Source organism: Pygoscelis adeliae, unplaced genomic scaffold (genome assembly GCF_000699105.1).
Source record: "Pygoscelis adeliae isolate BGI_AS28 unplaced genomic scaffold, ASM69910v1 Scaffold36, whole genome shotgun sequence".
Classification (NCBI taxonomy): domain Eukaryota; kingdom Metazoa; phylum Chordata; class Aves; order Sphenisciformes; family Spheniscidae; genus Pygoscelis; species Pygoscelis adeliae.
In genome coordinates, this window is record NW_008824934.1 from 5,227,431 (window position 1) to 5,244,165 (window position 16,735).

At 47.0% G+C, this 16,735-nt stretch overlaps 2 protein-coding genes across 2 annotated transcripts; one reads left to right on the plus strand and one right to left on the minus strand.

Moving 5' to 3' along the window:
- Nucleotides 1–851: 851 nt before the first annotated feature.
- Nucleotides 852–11,884, plus strand: LOC103918000 (ATP-dependent RNA helicase DDX19A). Its single transcript, XM_009325237.1, has 11 exons — nucleotides 852–888; nucleotides 1,326–1,379; nucleotides 2,347–2,482; nucleotides 4,594–4,686; nucleotides 5,363–5,465; nucleotides 6,260–6,374; nucleotides 6,545–6,722; nucleotides 7,166–7,403; nucleotides 8,465–8,627; nucleotides 9,376–9,567; nucleotides 9,989–11,884. Exons 4-11 carry the CDS (start codon nucleotides 4,625–4,627, stop codon nucleotides 10,048–10,050), a joined length of 1,113 nt encoding a protein of 370 aa, XP_009323512.1. The 5' UTR covers nucleotides 852–888; nucleotides 1,326–1,379; nucleotides 2,347–2,482; nucleotides 4,594–4,624; the 3' UTR covers nucleotides 10,051–11,884.
- A 2,400-nt stretch (nucleotides 11,885–14,284) lies between these two features.
- UBXN10 (UBX domain protein 10) lies at nucleotides 14,285–15,166 on the minus strand. Its single transcript, XM_009325238.1, has one exon. It carries the CDS (start codon nucleotides 15,164–15,166, stop codon nucleotides 14,285–14,287), a length of 882 nt encoding a protein of 293 aa, XP_009323513.1.
- Between the last annotated feature and the right edge of the window lie 1,569 nt (nucleotides 15,167–16,735).

Consider the following 16,735-nt stretch of genomic DNA (forward strand, 5'->3'; position numbering starts at 1 on the left):
CCCCGTTCCTTCCCCTGCGCGGCGGGTCCCTGCCGGCAGCACCGCCTCGGGGTGTCCCTGGGCCTGGGGTCTTCCTTTAGGAGCAAAAAAGCCCCCTTTCTTTCTTTCTTTCTTTTTAATTTATTTTGGCCCCCCCCCCCTTCGTTTTTTGAGTATCAAAAGGGCAGGGAGGCCCCTGTCCTTCCCCCTCACCCTCCGTCCAGACACAGCCCTGTCGGCAGCACCGCTTCGGAGGTGGTCACCGAGCCTGCGGCCTTCATCCAGAGGCCAAAAAAGATCCCTCTTCCTCTCATTTTTCCGTGACAAGACCTAAACTTGTTTGAGGTGTTGGGTTTTTTATTTTTCTGAGCCGTTCAAGCGCCGTACTTCAGCGTGGGGAGCATTAACTCAGCCCCTGGACGTGGGGAAGACGCTCAGGGCTCCTCTCCCTGTCACATTTCTGGGGGTAAAACAAGCCCTCGGCGAGAGGGACTCGTCCCGGGGCAGCTTGTGTCAGCCGGGACTGCGCTTGGCTCCAGTTTGCGCCCTGCAATGTAGAATTTTCTCCCGTTTGCCGTCAGCAGAGCTATTAGGGAGCGGAGACGCAGGGAGAGAAAACAAACCCCTTCTCCGTGTCGCCGTTACAGCTTAGAAAAAGTTGTATTTGTCTTAAAACTCTTGAAATCAAGTTCATCTCGTCTGCCTTTGAGCACGGGTTTTTGCTGGGGCCTGTGCAATAGTTTTAGCCGGCGGCAAATCCGGAAGCCTTGATGAAAGCTCAGGTTTTCCTGGCCAGTAGTAAAACGTAGGTAGGGTAGCCTTTGAATGACCTCTGATTTTGTGTTTTTCCTCACTTGTAGTTGAGCAGTTTACACCTGAAGGAGGAAAAAACCAAACCAGATGCCAATGGTGAGTTACAGCCGCTCAGATGGTCTTAGAAAGGGCGTAATGTTTTTCCGTTGGGTTTGGAGCGCTGCTGCCAAAGTAAATTCCCGATTAGTCAAGAAATTCCACAAAAGGGAAACATAAAGCTAAGATTAAACAGCAGCGTAGACTAAATATCTGGCTCGCGTGCTTGTTCTGCTGGGCTAACTTTTTCAAACCATGTTTTGCTGTATTCGAGGAGCTGTGTGGGCAAAATCTGTTGGTACGGTTGATAAAGTTCAATTTGGCCGTACAGAGCAAGCCATAACCTGGGTTTCTTCTGCGCACTGAGAGCGCAGGGCTGTTCTCGTCAGGAAAACGGGCTGTTTCGTAGCTTTTCCCACAATATTCAAAACCTAAAAGTCTGCGGGTGTGGGCTGCCTGACCTCACGTCTGCCCCAAAACCGCCTGTTTTAATTTAGGTGCTGTTGTCAAGGCAGATGACAACGTAGAGAAGACGGAGGATGAGGAGAAGGGTAAGTGCCTTCTTGAAAAATGCTCTGGCGAGGAATGTTGAAACGAAATCAATTTTGTATATACTTAAAGTAAGTCTGCCTTATGTCTCAGGATGGATGATCTTGTATCCTGCCCCAAGGACTTAATTGTAAGACATGTCCTTCCTCCATAATACTTTTAAAGCCATTGGGTCCTGTAATAACTTGGGAGACTCCTGGATTAGAGTGGAGAGAAATAAGGGGATAGCAGTATCCTCAGAGGCAGGACTGGATACAGGAGCAGTTGGATAACCTGGAGCTGGAGTTGCTGTAGCAACCAACATGTTGCCTTTATGAAATGGCTGTTAAGAGGTGGGTAACGGCTCTAAATCCTTCAGAAGGTGGCTTAAGAGAAACGTGCTTTAGAAAGCAGATTTATTAGCAAAACCCCAAAGTGCAGCAGTTTAGCCTTCTGTTTTGATCTCGCCTATTGTCAGCCCTTGCTGCATTTCAGCCCTGGAATCTTTCAAAGTACCGTTTGTCCTCAAACTTCCTTTAAAAAGAAAAAAACCTCACCTAAAAGGTGTCTGCCCCCATGTCAGGTAATGGTAAGGCTTTAAGAGGCTTTTAACCCTGTCCCGCCTTCCAGTTAGATGCTAAGCTATAATATCTTAAATTAGCAGAGTTCTAAAAAAAGCTCTAAAAAAGCTTCTGAAAAACTCTAAAAAGGCAGAGTTCTGCGTCTGTTAAGGTCCCCCTTAAAACAGCGCTCGCTTTAGTTTGCCTTCCTAAATACTAAATGTGACCCTCCGGGATATCCTGATGGATGTCTCCCTCAGGAAGTTTGGGCTCTTTTATGACACTGCTCTGTAATAGAAGAATTTCAGTGTTTGGATGCATCCTGTCCTTTTCAAGTGGCTCAGTAGTGCAGCGTTTCAGTGGGAGCGACACCTGAAACAGGCTATGATGTATTTTTATTTATTTTTTTTCCTACCCCCTTTTTCAACAGAGGACAGAGCTGCCCAGTCCTTGTTGAACAAGCTAATCCGCAGTAACTTGGTTGACACAACGAATCAAGTGGAGGTGCTGCAGAGGGATCCCACATCGCCTCTCTACTCCGTGAAGTCCTTTGAGGAACTGCGACTGTGAGTCCTGTTAGATTTCCTGTCTGCGTAGGAGATATCGCTTAAAAGCGCATGGGTTTCTGTTTCAGGTTACTGCAAATTTGTCACTAATAAATTAGCATATCTGTATTATTTAAATGCAAGGAGAATTATTTTATCTTGGTGCCTTGTGAAGGCTTCCATCTGAAACGAGCTCAATTTAAGTCCCGGTCGGTGTGGAGCTAGCATGGCTTTCTATAATCAGCTCTAGCAACACTGTTCTGATTTTTAATGTATGGGTTTCGGTCTTCAAACGCACAGTGGAGCTTGCGTATGATAAGCTGGATGAGGCGAAGAGAGGAGGGAGGGCTGTCCTTCCACGGCCACTGTCACCAGGGTTGTGTGAATTGCAAAGTGAGACCTTCTCTGTGTCGGAGGCATCGTTATTTTGCCACCGGTTCTCCAGCCAGTGCAGGGAGGCTCGGAGCAGGCGTTCCAGCAGCACGGCAGTGTTTTGGAAAACACAAGATTTGTTTTACTGGCAGAAGTAACGAACACAACCACCTTCTGTTCCTGGTCTCTGGCGGTTATTTGTGAAGGTCCAGCAGCAGCAGTGAACAATACAAAGGGAAAAGCTTATCTTTTCTCTGCCAGCAATATTGGATTTATGTACTGGAGAGACTACTAGCGTTAGTATTTTCTGACCCTTCCTATTGAATACCTTTACCAGTGGAGCTTTCAAGCGACGATAGCGGTATTTAAGGCATGATAGATTTCTATCTTTTTTTAATGTGCTAAAGAGGCTGTCCTGTTGGGATTGTTGTTGGTTATATTGATGACCTCGGTTTTGTTGCTCTTTTGCGAGCTCCACGGGGAAATCGGAGCCGATGAGACTTCTCACCGTGAAATGTCAGGGTGTCGTTTCACTTTGTTAATGTTAGTGGTTGAATGTCTACAAGAAAAGCTGAGGTCCTGTAGTGCCTGTTAGACTAATTCCCATCTTTCAATAGCCGAACAATCCAAGTGAGTTAATGATGGGGGCAGCCAGACTAATTGAGTCTTCATTTTGTTATGGCTTGGTGTATCCTTGGCAACTGTTGCAGAGTTGGGCTTTGTACGTCCTTGCTTCTGAGCAGCACAAGGTTACGTTTTCAAAGAGCTTTTGTTCCAGCCGTCGTCTGAAAGTAATACACGATTTTTAAAAAGCATGTCGTGCTGAATAGGAAGCTCTTAACAGTGGGAAATGGTGGGCAGGAAACCTGTATCCTGCTTTGAAGGAAAAGCCCTTACTTCTGAGCACCACTAACAGCACTCCAGTAAGCGCTTGGAGGTCATCGGCTGAGAGTTCGCTAGCACCATAACCTGCATTTTAGGTTGTTCTTGGATCTCCTTGTCTACACAAGTGTCTGCCGAGACCAGAAAGCTCCCTTGAGAGAAAGCAGCTGATGAGCATTTGATGACTAGCGGTGTCACCACACTGAGTGGTGACACCGGGTGGTTTGAGTGCTGGGTTATAACCACGGATCACTAGGTGTAGTCACGGTGAACTACGTTTATCAGTCATTGACCAGTTTTGTGCACTAAGCCGGTATCGCTCTGGTGTTAAGGTGTCAGTTGGTATTACAGAATCCATCACGACTTACTGAAGTCCTTGCAATGATTTCATGACATTACACTTCATTCTGTTCCTCATGTGCTGAGGTTGCTTTGTCCTGTCTTTGAGGCTTCAAGGAGTGATAATTTTGGCGCCACGATTAGGCATCGCTGAGGAAAAGGGATTGGCCTAAAGGACAGGATTAGTGCTCTCTGCTCTGGGATTCCCGGGATTGTCTGAAAAGCTGCTTTAGAACAAGAAGCCCAGCGCGAGCCTTAGAGCTGTGGCACAAGGTTTTCCATGTAGCTGTGAAAGGCAGGCGTGCAGGCTGACTTACTAAATCGAGGGGTTTTTGCAAAGCTTCCTTTCCAGACTCTCTGCTGTCACTTGTTGTAGCTCTCAAGCACTGATCATAGTCACTTCGCTGGTGCGATTATAGCGGGTACACAGAAAGGGCAGCTCTAGGTCTGGTTGCAAGGTTTTTTCTCACCTTTTTGTACACAAATGAAAACCAAATGTACTTTAATAGGTCACGGTATAAAAACTCCTCTGTTTTCAGGAAACCACAGCTCCTGCAAGGAGTCTATGCCATGGGCTTCAACAGACCATCTAAGATACAAGAGAATGCCCTGCCCATGATGCTTGCTGAACCATGTACACATACTTTCTACTCCCTTCCAGTATAGGAAGGATTTGAGAGGTTTAGTGTACTATTACCGAACTTTGGATGGGAGGATGGTGATGGGGAAGCTGTCCGGGCTGTGGTGAAAGGGTTCCCATGCCACGGTGTTTCTGTGGGCACGAACTATGGGACAGCAGCCCTGGATTTGTCCTTTTCCTAGGGCTGGTACTGAACACGCAGTGCCGCGGTGTTCGGCCAAGGTCAATCCGATTTTCCTGGTCGGTGTAGGGGAGAAATAATAAGGCTGCTATGGAATGTAGCTCCAGAAATCCTGGGAGGGTGGGAGTAGTTGAGATCCTGCGTGGCTGGTTTTCCTCTCCGTGCCCCTGAGCTGTAATGTGTGAAGTGTTAAGACACTAGGGGGAGATGTGCGAAATGGAAAAGTACTGACAGATAATCGCAGTTTTCCTTCCAAATCTCCGTAATCAAGAGGTCACTTGTGCTGACAGAGAGCGTTGGTAGAGGGCAGAAACTAACTTCTGCCCTGTGGAGAGTAGCTGGTCAAGCTGGGCATCAGTCCAGAGCAGTGGTGAATCTAAAAGGTATTAAAATGCCACTCGCCGCGTTTTCTTTATCGTTCAACCCCATGAGTACGTCATTCGGGTGGTTCATCTGGTTGACCTCATGTCTGCTCTATGTTCCGCAGCCCACAGAACTTGATCGCACAATCTCAGTCCGGTACTGGTAAGACGGCTGCCTTTGTCCTGGCCATGCTCAGTCGTGTTGAACCTGGGAACAAGTATCCACAGGTAAAGTTTCTGGGACGTGGCTGTTTCGGAGGGTTTCGTGGTGGTGCAGTGCCACCTAGTGAAGAGGTTGGGCTTCTGTTGAGACTTTCGATAGGAAATCCGTAGTTCGATGAACCCACCTCTGTGATGCCGTTTATGTAAACTGCTTAGCAGGGACTGCTGATTCGGGGATCTACCAAAATGCCTTTAATGCAAAAGACGTGGATTTTACTAACAACTTGTTCCTTTCGGTCCCTCCTTTGCATCGCTCAGGATGCGATTGCTCTGTGAGGAGTTAAATCAGGGGGATATCATTCTGCGAGAAATTAAATCGGAGAAATATTGCAGGCTGAAGGGGGTTAAGTAAGTGGAATTTGGGATGGAAGAGACCTGTGACAATAGAGCAGACAATGCCCAGAAAAGGGCTTTTTAAACCAAATTTCCTTATGAGATAGTTGAGCGGTTTTACCAAGGCTAGAGTTCTTTCCTTAAAAAATGCTGTTCTAATCTCTTAGTCTAACTGTAGGTGTTAGGTTCCTCGTCACTACTGTCCATATACGTCCCCCAGCAGAGTATCTGCAATCTCAATTCTGAGGAGCAGAATTAAACCCAGAAAGCCAGTGGCTAGGTGACTGTATCATATCAACTCATTCCCCCAGTTTCAGGATGTAGAACTGATGGCTTTCAGAAACTCTTCGGCTGCTCGCATGGCTGTCCCTGGGAAAACTTCAATAATAAGGATTTTAAAAAGCAAGTGTGATAGTGTTGCCCAGGGTGTTGGTCATCTCAAACGCGTTATCCTTCTGTCCCTCCAGTGTTTGTGCCTTTCCCCAACATACGAGCTGGCACTTCAAACAGGAAAAGTGATTGAACAGATGGGAAAGTTTTATCCGGAGCTGAAACTTGCATACGCTGTCCGAGGCAATAAATGTGAGTAAGGCGAAACGCTACCAACAGACTGTAAATGATGTTCCTCGGGTGCAATACAGTAAACGAACAATAGAGCAGTCAGATGGTGAAATAGGCTAGTTCAGAGAGGGGCAGGGCATTTCACTGTCTGCGCAGCCATCTTACGAAGGCCTTCCTTTCTGTCTCGGCAGTGGAGAGAGGTCAGAAGATCTCTGAGCAGATTGTAATCGGCACACCCGGCACTGTGCTGGACTGGTGTTCCAAGCTGAAATTCATAGATCCCAAGAAAATCAAAGTGTTCGTCTTGGATGAGGCTGACGTGATGATAGCAACCCAGGGCCATCAGGACCAGAGCATCCGCATTCAGAGGTAAGGTACTCGGCGTACGTTGCCCGAGGTGATTTTTGTTTCTTTCGATTATAGCCATATTGTAACGTAGGGACAGCAGGGCTAGATTCTTGACCGGTGTCTTCACCGATAAAGCAACAAGATTAAAATGATATATTTAGCTCTAATCCAGATGGTTAATAGAGGCAGAATGTCAGGGGATGACAAGCAGTTTCATTTTCTTACAGAATAAAAAGCCTGTCCCTGGAGCAGGGTTTATTCATTTTTAAGAATGCAAGTCTGGATGCCACTGGTCCATGAGGGAACGATCAGGTGTTGGTAAGATTAGCATTAGTCTTTCCAGCCACTGAAATAACTGGTTCTGAGGTTATTGTTCTGCTTTGCCCGTAGCATTAATCCCATCAGGATATCAGGGGGGCGACGGCGTTGCGTGGGAACCCTGCCCATTTTGCTCTCTCTTGCAGAATGCTCCCCAGGGACTGCCAGATGCTTCTGTTTTCAGCCACTTTTGAGGATTCTGTGTGGAAGTTCGCTCAAAAAGTTGTTCCTGACCCAAACATTATCAAACTGAAGCGAGAGGAGGAGACGCTGGACACTATTAAGCAGTATTACGTTCTGTGCAATAACAGAGATGAGAAGTTCCAGGCTCTCTGTAATATCTACGGCGCTATCACCATTGCCCAGGCCATGATCTTCTGCCATGTGAGTCCTTTCGGGGAACGTCAGTCCCAACGACCCCGTTAGTGTCTGCTATTGCTACAAACCTGGCCAGGCATGCTTTTCAGAAAGAAACGGAGAACGTGAATTGCCCTTTTCTTTGGCTTTTCTGGCTCCCTCTTTGAGTGAACTCTTGAGAGCCATGATAGCACTAGCTGGTTTATTTCTCTGGGTTTGTCCATCCAGGTCATTTTTATTCTTGAAGTCCTCTGAAGCAAAGATCAGACTAATGCACAGTTCTCCAAAACAAAGTATTACTCAGAACTACTAAAAAAACCCAAACCCCTGAGGCTGGAAAATGGATAAAAATAGGGCAGAATGAGGGATGGGGAAGCTTTGTAGTTCTGCGGCCAATACGTAGCTTTTCCTGGGACTCCGTTTCCCTCAGGTAACTGGTGATATACCTCTGGGGTCTCCCTGTGAATCATACTGAGACTTCTTTTTTTCTGGAAGCCACCAAAACTCGTAGGAAAAAAACAGTGCTGACAGCACCAGAACAGCCACGTAAAGCTAGCTCAGACAAGATAAAACCCGTATTTGGAGTCTGCTGCAGCAGTCTGCTTTTATGCTGTTTCGAGTGGTAATAATATCAGACATAATCGGAGCTTGAAAAATCAACGTAATTGGAAACTGTTTAATTCAAGACTGCGTAGAGCCTCTGTTGGATTTCACAACTACATACAGCTCAAACCCTGACATTTTCCAAGCTGAGTAGTTTTGTTTACTTGACACTGCTTGTGAGTTTTTACCATATGTATGTAATCCCTCACAGAGTGAAAGCTGAGGAGCAGAGCACAAAGAGAACGCGTACTTTGCTTAAACAAGGGCTCCTGCGGTGGCAGATGCACATTTTCCTATTTCTGATATGAGAGCTGGGAGCACAGTTTGTCCTGGGGAGGGGGGTGGGCACAGCACTTAGGAGCTGTTTCCTTTTGAGATATAAAAACTGAGCAGCCGCGGAGCTTCCAGTCGACCCCAGAGAGGTTTGTTCCTGCTTTACAGCATTAAAACTTCCTCCCCAAGACGGGCCTCGCTTTGTGTTTCAGACTCGGAAGACGGCCGGCTGGCTGGCGGCGGAGCTCTCGAAGGAAGGCCATCAGGTGGCATTGCTCAGTGGGGAAATGATGGTGGAACAGAGAGCCGCGGTGATAGAGCGTTTCCGCGAGGGCAAAGAAAAGGTGCTGGTGACCACAAACGTCTGTGCCAGAGGTAGGGCATGGCAGAGCTGGGCCAGGGAGGGGCAGAAGCAGCAGGTCCTAAGATAACATGCTGCTGGCCAGCTTGCAGAAAGAATTCATATCCTCAGGTGTTCCAGTCTGGCGAGATTAGGGTCCTTAAAGTAATTCCTGGACTTTTTGGGCTGCTGACCGTGTCTGTGCATATAAAGATGCCCGTGGGTAAACACAGGATTCCTTGTAGGCTTCCTGGCAGCTTGGGAGGAAAAAGTCCACCCTGTGAGCATTTTCTGCTTCTGGCGCCAAGCCTGGCTTACCTCGGTGTTTAAAATAAACGTGTTCCAAAATACGGATATCTGAAAAGTACTGAAGTCCGGTAGGAATTTGTGTTGCAATTTGACATCTTAGAACAGTTAAGACAACATAGTACTTGGGAAAAACAAGAGGCCTTTACAGTTTTGGAGAGGAGGGAGGAGTTTCCAAAACATGTAAGCGCTGGGATAAAGCTGAGCAGCTCCAACTGTTTTTCTGTTAGCTGTTCCAGCGGGATTCTCCGGTGCAACAGCTAGGTGGTTTTTATGTCAAAGTGCCCTGTAAGGATATTGTGGAAAAGATCCATTTCAGAGCTCGAGACTGTCTTAACTCCTCACTCCCTGTGGAGGCAGCCTCTGAAAGCTGTTGGGTAACCTGGATATGGTGACCAAACTGCACGCAGAGGAGGCTGTTCCTGCTATAAAATGGTTTAAACGTAGTTGTGTAATCCGGTGCTTTCTTCTTATCAGGGATCGATGTAGAGCAGGTCTCTGTTGTTATCAATTTTGACCTTCCTGTGGATAAGGATGGAAATCCAGATAATGAGACTTATCTGCACCGGATTGGACGTACAGGTCGCTTTGGCAAGCGAGGACTGGCTATTAACATGGTGGACAGCAAGCACAGCATGAATATTCTCAACAGAATCCAGGAACATTTCAGTACGTACCCTCAGACTTTGTCTAAAATTCGATGTTATTTCTGCAGAGTTTTGACTAGCTGGGTACTGAGCAGATCTCATGGATATTTGTCGAGCCTTAGACTGACCGCAGAAGAGCTCATCAGCTGCGTTTTGTGTAATGTCACTTGGGATTGTGAACTGCTGCATGTGATAGGAGCAGAAATACGCCGAGTTGTCTGTTTGCTGGCTACCCGGATAGTCCTTAAAGTGGATGTTCCAGATGGTACCAGTCGAGTACCCGGGTGGGCCTTTGATAAAACAAAAAAGTTTTATGTTGTAGTTATAAAACCTGACTGAACATTTCTTGGATAAGCCTGAACTCCTCAAGCCCAGCTAAAGAAAGCAGCTTTCCCTTCTCTGCTCTGTGTTACGAAATCTGACTTATTTCTCATCTTTCCCAGACAAAAAGATAAACAAGTTGGATACCGACGACTTGGACGAAATTGAGAAGATAACTAACTGAAGTACAGCTGCTGGAACTGGTGTGTACCCTGCTGTGGAAGCTCTCCCACTACAATTGGATCAGCGTTCAGATTGGCACGCCTCTCAGCTAGTCCCGAAAAGGACTCGTTAAGATATGAGTACACAAAAATTACCTCATTTTAAAAATTGCAGTTGGACTTCAAATTGTGCAACTATGGGGAGGAAGAGGAAATGTTTACAGAAGCTTTTAACATTTCTTAGTTTAGCCTTAAAACGGGAAGATCTTTCGAATTCTAAGAAATACACTTGCCAAAAAATGGGCAATATGTAATTATCTAAAACAAATTTAAAAAAAAAAAAAGCTTTATTGCCTTCAATTGGAATAAAGTTCAGCAGTAACCTGATCAGTTAAAATTCAACAGCCAAATATATAAATGGACATAAGTAAAGAAAAAAAAGAAAAAAAAAAAAACCACAAACCCCAAACAAGGCAGCTGGTTTTTGGCTAAAAACTCAACTTGTACAAAATAGGATGTCATTCTCTCTGGCGCTCCCCTGAGCTCTTTAAAACTCATTTCTGGCTTCCTGATGGATTTGCCCTGCTTTTCCTTACGTAAATTGTCCGAAGGATGTCTCCAGTAGCTCATACTCGCAAACACAGGTGCCGTGTTGCTTTTGCTGGGCAGTATTTTCATTTGTCCTCGACTTGTTAGAAGGCCACTCTCCGTAAAGCGGCGCAGTGGTGACAGTGCTGAAGTACGTACTCTAGAAGTTCATCTGAAGCGTTTAACCTCGCCGAGGTGGGGGGGGAGGGAGGGGCAGTATGAAGGGAACTGTACTAATTAATTTTCTGAATAAATTCGCCTCCCTAAAATGCTAATGACTGTTGGAGTGGGGGGTCGGTCACCTTTAGGCAGGCGGTGCCAGTTCTAAGATGCTGCTGTGAAGCTCCGCGTGAATAACGTGCAGAACTGCTGGGCTTCACCGATCAGTAATAGGAATAAAAGCAAAACAAATCATGATAGCTTGTCTTGACCAAAAAGAAAAAAAGAATAATAACCTTTAGAACACCAAATTTAGCTGTTACAATATGTTTCGGTACCAGAGTTTTGAGTTAAATTGCTCAGGCAAATTGCAGACGGGAAGCGCTCCACTTCCATTGTGCTCGTAGTGCAAAACAGGTCATCAGTCCCTCGCCCCAGGGTGATCCTTGCCGGAGAAGGAATGATTTGCAGCGTCCGTGCTCGGGCTTTTAGTTCGGTTGGGACCATTCTTGTGCGCGCAGCTGAAAGCCTGTGGGTTGTTCCCCCAGCCCGGTTTCCAGGAGAAGGAGGCTCCTGACCTAGAACTTAGGGTGCACAGCTCTTTTTGGGGAAAATGGGACATGCGTGAGCTGCCATGGGCCTGCTGCTCGGTGCAGGAATCACTTCAAAACAAATGTATAAATTGTAAATTTAACTAGGAATTTTCTTTGCAATTTTGGCCATCATATTCTGTTCAAAGACAGGAACATGGATCCTTTTACCAAGTAAAAAAAGGCTCATTTAAAATGTACCTAAAATTTTAGGAAATTGTGCACCCTTTTATCAATTTGTATAAAGGCTTTAGTGAAAAAAAAAAAAACAATGTTAAAATTAAACTTTTTGTATTCTGGGGTGTATCTATTTTTATTCTGTTGGAAACCTATTTAAAGTGGCAGGTGAGTGAGTGCTTGCGTGTCGAGTGGAAGACTTGTTTCAATCACCTACTTTAATAGTACAGCTGAATGACCTCGTGACAGCAGAGTATTGGGTTGAATTGTCACGAAAGCTGCTGCTGGTCCTGTGTGCTGTTTCTAATGTACTTTTAATTGGAATAAAGAACACCTACTGAACGATGCCTCCGCTAATTTCTTGCTTGAATACGTTGTCGTTTAAAAGCCTTAGGTAGGGACGTTCCCAGCCAGGACTCCTGATGAGTTTTCTATTTATGACCTTCTGAACACGTCCTGTGACAGACTGAACTTCACCTGATTTAAAGCTGAAATTCTTAAAAGCTGCCCCCAAGGAAGCTTGTTAAATGATACCACACCATAAATGAGGTCAGATAAATACCGTTCTTCCCTCGCCCCCACCCCCCCCCAGCGCTTCTTGGGCCAGACTTGGCAGAGTTGCTGCTAAGACCTCCCCTGCATCCCCAGAAGACTTTTGAAGGGAAGAGAAGGAGAACTAGGGGAGAAAAGAGGCATTTCCCTGGCACTGCGCTTGCCTAGATCAAGCCTTGACTGTGGTTTTTAGAAAAGGAAATAATTAAAATGCCCATCTTTGGAGGTGCTGTAGCACGGGTGAGTTAGTTAGAGGGCCAGACTCATTCAGCTTTATCTTGGGTGGAGATACTCGGGAGGAATTTCCTCCAGCCTGAGAAGTGCTGACCGCTGTGATCCAGGCTGCTCTTACTCTTCTCTTCTTGGTTAAGGCATGGGCCCCTGTACGCTCTCAAAGCTGCGTGGTGGTCACCGTGTCTCTGGTTGGTAGCAGCGGGCAGTCACAGATCCGAAGGGCTTCCTTCTTCGCTGCGCTCTTGTATTTAATACAGGACGAAGATACAAACTCCAGGAAGGTACGTGCAAGATGGCGTGGATGGCAGCTGACCATCCAAAGTCTGGTTTGGGCAGTCCCCGAGGCACTCGCCATCAAATTAATGGCATTTCACGTTTAAGAGGAGATGCAATGGCTAAGCCTCCAGTTCACATAAATCATTTGAAGTTCAAGTTTCAGCCTAAAAGGTTTTATTGATTGTATGAAAACACAGTATGAAAACACTCTGAAATGTAGAAGTAACGTAGCATACACAAGATCAGAAGGGAATGAACCGCTTAATGCTGAATGAAACACAGAAAATGGTTCCTGTTCCTGAACCCTTCAGTGAAATACTCTGCTCCCCACTGAGGTTTGATTAAAAGCACCCACCGTGTGCTTCGGTCTCCCTGAAGGCACCGGGAATGCTACTGTGCAATTACCATCGCCCGCAGTAGCAGGGAACACACCTCCATCAGGTACCGTCTCCGTAAAGCCGCTGGACCCGGAACGCTTGCTTTAGAACGAGTTGCTACGCTCTTGGTCAACACCGGCATCAGTTTTCCACGACTACTGCCGTTCCGTGTTGGTTTGGCAGTTACACTGAGGTTCAGAAAAAGTTGGGTTTACCTCAGGATAGTGAAACTAGCTCGTCCATATGGCAAGTGGTCCATTTTTTTAGCAGATTGAATTATCGCCTTTGAACCGTAAGAATTTCCATTAGAAACCTAGAAGATTTTTTTTTTAGCACAAGCACGTTGTATTTACCTAAAACCTGCCAAGTTACCCTACCGGCCTTTTTTAATGATGGTTTAGTAAAATAGGGTCTACTGCCTGAGCCCATTCCTCGGTCAAATCCAATCAATATATTTTTATTTACAAATTCTCAAAGCAGCACTTGCTTTCTTGGACTAACTCATTTCAGTGTAAAGGGGTTAAACGGAAGTATTTTGTAACATCCCATCTTAACTCTCCATCTATTCTTACCTATGGATCACACGAGTTGAATGAGGGAAGGAAAACTAAGTAGAAAATCCCGCTGCTCACCGATACAGCCAAAATAATAACTATTTGTTCTGAAAAAGGCGACGTAGTTGCACTCTTAAAAGCTGCACTGAGGTTACCCAGAAAGAGCTGAGCTCTCACAGGTACATTACCATCGGTCTTGCAATTTAATACTTCGCAATAATCCATTAACGTGTTATTACTGTTATTTCCAGTTGGTTTTCGGGTTTGATCTCCTTTTCAGTTGCTCTCGAGAAGATGTTCAGGACGATGATAACCTACTGAAGATGGTCCTCCAGAGTAAAACAGTTCCGTTTCTACCTTCCCAAATAGGCGCCTCTGCATCTGGATCCACTCTGGGAAGCGGTACCTTCCCGAAATACAGGAAAGGAGAAGGGGAGAGGTCTTGGAAACTTCAGTCTTCAAAGAAGAATATCAGCAATTTCAGAAAACCAAAAAGGCCAAAGGTTGGTGGCGCTCAGGAAGCAATTTGTGATGGCACACGTGAAAAAAAGATGCTCTTTATGTAGCAGGTATATACACCTGAAATACTATCTCAACACATATACACAAGTCTGCTTCAAGGGGAGTTTTTGGAAGATGGCAAGGTGAAGAAGTAGGCCCAGGAAATATCAGAATTCCAGTTTTTTAGAAGAAGAAATGCATCCCACTCAGCAGAACCACCCAGAGCGGCGTGGCGGCGCCTCTGCGCGCCTAAAGATCTGCGTCGTGCTCCTCTTTCTGTCGGATGCACAGCACGGACTTGTGGAGAATCCCACATTCGTGGAGGGACCTCGTAAGGTCAGAGAAACTCCTTCGGGGCACCTCCATCGTTTCAACGCTGCAGCGTTTGTACTTGGCCACCATTTTCTGTTCTGCCACGGCAAGGACCATCTGGAGACTGTCGGTGGGCTTGAAACGGTGTTCAAATCTCTGACCAGAGGGAGATCGAACGGCGAGCAGCAAGTGCGACTCTTCCTTCGGCGGCTCTTCCAAACTTAAAGTCAACGTCGAAGGGCTCTCTTGCCTCATTTTCCTCCCCAGCTTCTCAGGAGGACATTGCACGTGTGAGCTCTCTTCACCGGGGACATCGCTTTCTGACAATTCGCTGGCAGATCCTTGTTCTCCAGAAAGAGTTTTGGCTTTCGGAGCGTCCTCCTGCCCCTCACTCACTTTCAGCCGGTCAGTCTGTTCAGCCACCGCTTCCACAGCGCCGCTCCCTACGCCTTTCCAGCCGATGGAGGGGAGCACCCTGTACTTGTTCAGGGAAGAGGAGGTCCTCAAAGGCACTTGCTGCAGGAGCTCTGGGATTTCCTCGGGAGACACCTGGCCGGGTGGGAACGCCGGTTTCGTGAACAATGCTCTCCGGCTGTTCACTAATTCGTGAGGAGCTGCTGGTGGCGGGGAAGATGGCACCCGGCAAGGACAGGCTTCCACGCTCTGAGAGTAATTGAAGCTTGGCCTTGTGCGTCCCTTGGCAGACTTTGGCCTGGTGACGTGCATGTCGACGGCGTTTGTCCACGAGGAAGCGGCTGCTGTGCTTGAAGGGCAGTAGCGGTGAGACGGTGCTAAGTTCAGAAGAGCCGCTGTGGCCATTGCTTCTCAAGGCACCTGCGGATGGGGTAGCAGAGGGAAAAGTTACAGGAATTGGCCAGAAAGCTTCCAGAGAGCTTAACCTCCTACAGCTCCCACTTTTGTGCCGCACATCAGCTAATAATAGCAATAAATCTGGTGTATCGCCGTGTAGGCAGGCAGCAATCCTACGGTTCAGTTACGGCTGAGTCAGAGACGGTGGGATATGTGTATTTATAGGTGCTGGCTTTGTCAGGAATTGTTTAAAGTTGACCCAGAGCATCGGGAAGTTGTGCCCTTCCCAACTTGAAGGAAGTTTTTGATGGAAGGAACAGAAACATTTTTTTCTGAAGCTAGAAACGCAGTGAAAATGGGAGATGAGTGAACTTCAAAGCACAAATCTGGCCTTTTTGCTGTTCCTGCAGTGAAAGATTAAGTTCCTGTCGTGGACTTTCGGGTAAGACCAACTGCGCTTCACTTTTTAAAAATCTCTGAAGACCTTTGAGACTGAATATGTCTGATTCAATACAGAGAAACCCATTCTGACGTCTCCTGTGACCAAAAGCTGCTTAACAGAGGTTGATATTAACCTCTATTAAAAATGAAACCATGTACTGATGCGCGTTCCCCACCTCAAGCTGCGCTCAGACCCCTCATGCTTTACTAGGACAAAGCCCAAAAGCCCAGACAACCGGGCCACAACCTCACAGCAACATTTTGGAGAAGTGCGACAGGGTCACGCGCATCCTCTTCCCTTTCTGTGGTTTGCGCAGCAGGACTTATCAAAGGGGGAAAAAAACCCGTCAACTTTGATTGCTTGGCGTTCTCCAGTAACGATAAAGTCAGGCTCGCCCTGCTGCTCATCACCCCAAAACAAAGGAAGAGACGGGAACAGCCACTGTGGTTGTTCCACAACCTTTTGCCAGCGATGCGTTATTTAACGCTTGGTTTCTCCTCCACCACCGGAATGGAAACGCTCGGCAAACCAACGCCGAGCAAAGCCAAGGCAGAGTCCCAGCACACAGGCGCGCCCTGGCCAGCTCCAGTACGAAGCTGCTTGGAGACAGAGAGCTCTGTCCCTCTGTAAGCCTCGAGCAGAGCTACGGACAGGGACACGCCGCCCAAGTGACTCATCGGAGTTTCCTTGGAGCCCGTGGGAGGGAGGGGGGTGTGTGCCTTTCATTTACTGCCTCTAACAAATAAACTCCCAGGCAACAAGCTGTAGTTCAGCATCCTCTGAAGAGGAACTTCCGAGGGCACCAGAGCATTTACCAGACATCACCAGTTATACCGCCAGTTCGAAGAATAAAAACCCCAACACAACCTGCCAGAAGCCACGGCAGGACCCTCCTGAGCGAGGGGTCTGTACCGCTTCAGCATGGTATATATTAGAGGTTTACCGTGAGGAGCTGTTTTAAATACGGCACGTTTTACGGTCGGGTGCCTGGGTGAGGGATTGGGATGGGGAACTGCAGCCAGGGAGGGCGGTGCCCACAAGTGGCCCAAAACACCACGAACCCCCAAATCCCTGGCCCTACAGCACAGCCCCAGCCCCACGGCACAGCCCAGCTCCCCAGCAGAGCCCTCGGTGCC

Bases quoted from the DNA above. Each gene is read 5' to 3' on its own strand.
- LOC103918000 (XM_009325237.1), top strand. From the start codon at position 4,625: ATGGGCTTCAACAGACCATCTAAGATACAAGAGAATGCCCTGCCCATG. The intron at 5,466-6,259 runs GTAAAGTTTCTG...CTGTCCCTCCAG, and splicing joins CTGGGAACAAGTATCCACAG to TGTTTGTGCCTTTCCCCAAC. The intron at 8,628-9,375 runs GTAGGGCATGGC...TCTTCTTATCAG, and splicing joins CACAAACGTCTGTGCCAGAG to GGATCGATGTAGAGCAGGTC.
- UBXN10 (XM_009325238.1), bottom strand. From the start codon at position 15,166: ATGGCCACAGCGGCTCTTCTGAACTTAGCACCGTCTCACCGCTACTGC.